Below are 4,939 nucleotides of genomic sequence, written 5' to 3'. Positions count from 1 at the left end.
AGCCGCTGAGACCCACGGATGAGAGTGAAAAGTGAGCCTTGTCCTGTAGCCAACTGCTACTTTTCTTCATCGGGTGGTGGTGGTAATTGGACCGTTGGTTAATCCAACGGTCCACATTCAATTTTTTTTTATATTTATATATTTATTGAATCCAACGGCTTAAATCGAATATAATGAAATCTAACAGTAAAAGAAAAGATCTAACGGTCCAAATTTAAATCCAATGGCTAGAATAATCTTAAAATTTATCGGAATTTAAATATTTTTTTCCAACGGCTAGAATAATTTTTTTTTTTTAAGTTTATGTGGTTTATCATGATTTTCATGTATTGATTTAGTGATTTTTCAAAATTTATCGGAATTTAAATATTTTTAGGTTAAAATGTTCATAAAATTAATTTAGGATAGTCTACATAATTTAAAAAAAAAATAGCCTTAATTCATTTTTTGATAATCTAGGGCTAAAATTTTAGGCCAAAAGGGTTAGAGTAGAAAAGCTGTTTCTGGGCTAAAACCTAAATTTTCTGGGCTAAATATTTTTAGGTTTTAGGTCAGGATTGGAGATGGTCTAACATTACTCCTACTAAAAATATGGTACAAATATAGTATGAAAAATGCTATAAGTGTAGTATGACTTGGTATTTATACCAACAGGATCATCTCTGAATCCTTTGGTGAGGATCTTGAGGATCATTGAATCGTGTCTGTTTATCGTACATCGTGCAGTTAATTTTTGTCAAGTACTGTTTGTGTTTAATTTTAAATGAAAATATTTAAAATAATTTCTGACCGCATGATGTACGATAAACAGACAAGATCGACGGATCCTTGGGATCCTCACAAAAAGAATCTCGCGAGGATCCGGATTCGTATTTATATGCCAAAGCGGACTCGGACCTTTGGATAATGATCAGGGAAAATGACAATTCAAAAAATGGGTAAACTTCTTATCTCATCCATAGCACTATTACTTTTTCTTTACAGACAAAATACTCTAACTTTCAAACCATACAATTTTAAAAACAAAAAAGAGAAAACTCCTTGAATTAGTTCAATTCAAGATAGCATGACCCAATGAAACAGCAACACCAAAAAATTAAAAATATATAAATCAAACAGTAGCACAAATTTTGCATATAAAAGGCACCACAATATCTCTTCCAACTTAGCAACATTTTGAGTTGCCCTTAAAATCCACACACTATGGATTCTCTTCTGCAATCCTTGCAACCCTTAAAATCCATGACACCACTCGTGTTCATAATCCCACTCCTATTCCTCCTCCCTCTAATTTTCTGTTTCCGGCGACGACCACCGTACCCGCCGGGCCCCAAAGGCCTACCCCTCTTTGGCAACATGTTAATGATGGACCAACTAACCCACCGGGGCCTCGCCAAGCTGGCCAAGCAATACGGCGGCATATTCCACCTCCGCATGGGGTTTTTACACATGGTTGCCATTTCCAACCCTGACGTGGCACGACAAGTCCTCCAAGTCCAAGACAACATCTTCTCCAACCGCCCGGCCACCATCGCCATCAGCTACCTCACCTACGACCGCGCAGACATGGCCTTCGCGCACTACGGGCCCTTCTGGCGCCAGATGCGTAAGCTCTGCGTCATGAAGATTTTTAGTCGCAAACGCGCCGAGTCGTGGGAGTCTGTTAGGGACGAAGTGGACACGGCGGTTAGGACCGTCACAGTTCATGTTGGTTCGGCTGTAAACATCGGAGAGTTGGTTTTTTCGCTCACGAAAAATATTATTTATCGGGCGGCGTTCGGTACGAGCTCGCAGGAGGGGCAGGATGAGTTTATTGGGATACTGCAGGAATTCTCCAAGTTGTTTGGAGCTTTTAATATTGCTGATTTTATTCCCAGCCTAGGGTGGGTTGATCCTCAGGGGCTAAACAATAGACTCGCTAAGGCTCGTGAGTCGTTGGATCGGTTTATTGACACCATCATAGACGATCACATGGAGAAGAAGAAGAAGAACAATAAGGGATTGAATGATGGTGAGACGGACATGGTGGATGATTTGTTGGCTTTTTATAGTGAAGAAGCTAAAGTAAATGAATCTGAAGATAATTTGCAAAACGCCATCAAACTTACTAGGGATAACATCAAGGCCATCATCATGGTATATAACTATTACACATTTTTATATCAGATATTATAACCCCGCATTCAGGTTGCATGTCTCTGTAACCTGTATTCTTGAACTAAACTTTTGGTTAATTTATTCTTTTTATCTGATCAGATATAATAAATTGTGTTGATTGAGATTATGAAGATAGAAAGTCTAACATATTTAACTTTAAAAATTAATAATAGTTGAGGTTGACGATCTGACTACATAACATGTTGTATATGCAAATTAGTAAGCTAATTGTATATGTTATGTACATGCAGGACGTAATGTTTGGCGGGACGGAGACTGTGGCGTCGGCAATAGAGTGGGCCATGTCGGAGCTGATGAAGAACCCGGAGGATCTAAAGAGGGTCCAACAAGAACTTTTAAATGTGGTGGGTCTAGACCGTCGACCTGAAGAGGCCGACTTCGAGAAGTTGACTTACCTAAAATGTGCCCTGAAAGAGACACTGCGACTCCACCCGCCAATTCCTCTACTCCTCCACGAGACCTCGGAGGACGCTGTAGTAGCTGGCTACCACATTCCCAAAAAATCGCGCGTGATGATTAACGCGTGGGCCATTGGGCGTGACAAGGACTCGTGGGAAGACCCTGAATCCTTCAAGCCCTCTAGGTTTCTGAAAGAAGGTGTGCCTGACTTTAAGGGGAGTAATTTCGAGTTCATTCCGTTCGGGTCCGGTCGGAGGTCGTGCCCGGGAATGCAGCTAGGGTTGTACGCTCTGGAGATGGCGGTGGCGCACATGCTTCATTGTTTTACATGGGAGTTGCCTGATGGGATGAAACCTAGTGAGCTTGACATGAACGACGTGTTTGGACTCACCGCTCCGAGAGCGAGTCGACTCGTCGCCGTACCGAGTAAAAGGGTGGTTTGTCCACTCTGATGGCGATGAAAAAACAGAGTTGGATTGAGGAGAAAGAAACAGTGTGCAACATGTTTGGAGTGCAATGTCAAAGTATACATACAGTAAAAACGGCAGGTAAATTGCACTTGTTTTTAATTGTTCTTTTGAAAAACAAAATAATTACAAAGAGACTTTAAAAAGTTTGTGGGACTTTTTATTTCTCTCTCTTTGTGTATATAGACAGTCTCTTGTTTTGTTTAATATGTAAGCAAATTTATCTTTAATTTCCTTTTTTTTTTGTTTTGTTATTATTGTATTGAAATAAAATTAGTGGATGAGTTGCAAAATTATTTGTCATGGTGTAAGACCATCTCCAACCTTTGGATTAAAACCTAAAATTTTTAGTCCAGAAAATTCAGAGTTTAACTGAGAAACAACTTTTTTGCTCAAACCCTTGTAGATTAAAGTTTTAGTCCCAGATTATTAAATAATGAATATAGGCTCTTTTTTTAAAAGTTACTTTAAAAAAAAAATGATGTAGACTATCCTAATCTAATTTTATGAACATTTTAACCTAAAAATATTTGGATTCCGACAAATATTAAAAAATCACTAACCGACACCATGAAACTTGTGAAAGAATATGAAACACATAAAAGAATTTTTTTTTTTAATTACTTTAGCCGTTAGCTTTATATTTGGACCATTCGAATTTTTTTATTCTTTTACCATTGGATTTCATTAAATTAGATCTTAACCGTTTAATTCAATAAATTTATAAATATAAAACTAAAAAAAATATACATATATAGTGAGCCAGTCTTTCTAACTCATGGGGAATCTTGAGCTAAATTTAGCCCATAAATGAGTTTTGAGTTTTAACTCATATTTGCCCTAAGACCATCTCCAATGGTGGCTTATAACCTAAATTTTCCCCTTCCCCCCCCCCCCAAAATCCACTCCAACCCAAAACCTAAACCAAACCTAAAACCTAAAACTTAAAATGAAGGTAAATATAGGTCACAAATTTAGCCCACAAAAGCTGCTGGGACCCACGGATGAGAGTGAAAAGTGGGCCTTGTCCTGTAGCCAACGGCTACTTTTCTTCATCGGGTGGTGGTGGTAATTGGACCGTTGGTTAATCCAACAATCCACATTCAATTATTTTTTTGTTTTATATTTATATATTTATTGAATCCAACGACTTAAATAGAATATAATCAAATCCGGTAAAAAAAAAAGATCTAACGGTCCAAATTTAAATCCAATGGCCAGAATAATCTTAAAATTTATCGGAATTTAAATATTTTTTTCCAACGGCTAGAATAATTTTTTTTTTTTTAAGTTTATGTGGTTTATCATGATTTTCATGTATTGATTTAGTAATTTTTCAAAATTTATCGGAATTTAAATATTTTTAAGATAGTCTACATAATTTTTTTTTTAAAAGTTAATTTAAAAAAAAAATAGCCTTAATTCATTTTTTGATAATCTGGGGCTAAAATTTTAGGCCAAAAGGGTTGGAGTAGAAAAGCTGTTTCTGGGCTAAAACTTAAATTTTATGGGCTAAATATTTTTAGGTTTTAGGTCAGGATTGGAGATGGTCTAAGAGTTGGAGCAAGTTGGGGTAAATTTGTAACTTAAAATTTGAGCTTTACTCCAAGGGAGTAGGTCTAATAATTGATGGACTGCTTATGTTACGATTTCAATTTGTTTTTTTTTTTTTTTTTTTTGTGGTCGGTAGGAATGGTAGATTTATGTACAGCTGTGCTTACGATATAAGTAGCTCATACTGTCCTCAGCAGCTCTGAAAACAGACACTAATTGACTCATTTCGATTATACTTATATAGTGGTTGAATTTCTTATATTAAAGATGTGATATTGTGAGGATGGTGAGAATGAATGAATGTTGGTGAGGACGTTGACATATAAAGCTAAATATAATTT

The 4,939-nt window shown here is 36.8% G+C and overlaps 1 protein-coding gene across 1 annotated transcript; it reads left to right on the top strand.

Annotated features, from left to right (window-relative positions):
- The first annotated feature begins 1,145 nt into the window (after positions 1 to 1,145).
- On the top strand, positions 1,146 to 3,340 carry LOC126613915 (cytochrome P450 84A1-like). Its single transcript, XM_050281531.1, has 2 exons — positions 1,146 to 2,136; positions 2,409 to 3,340. Exons 1-2 carry the CDS (start codon positions 1,204 to 1,206, stop codon positions 3,027 to 3,029), a joined length of 1,554 nt encoding a protein of 517 aa, XP_050137488.1. The 5' UTR covers positions 1,146 to 1,203; the 3' UTR covers positions 3,030 to 3,340.
- Positions 3,341 to 4,939: the final 1,599 nt, after the last annotated feature.

This window comes from Malus sylvestris, chromosome 2 (assembly GCF_916048215.2).
Source record: "Malus sylvestris chromosome 2, drMalSylv7.2, whole genome shotgun sequence".
In the NCBI taxonomy this organism is placed as follows: Eukaryota; Viridiplantae; Streptophyta; class Magnoliopsida; order Rosales; family Rosaceae; genus Malus; species Malus sylvestris.
The sequence above is the reverse complement of the archived record's forward strand: the minus strand, read 5'-3'. Positions and strand labels throughout refer to the sequence as shown.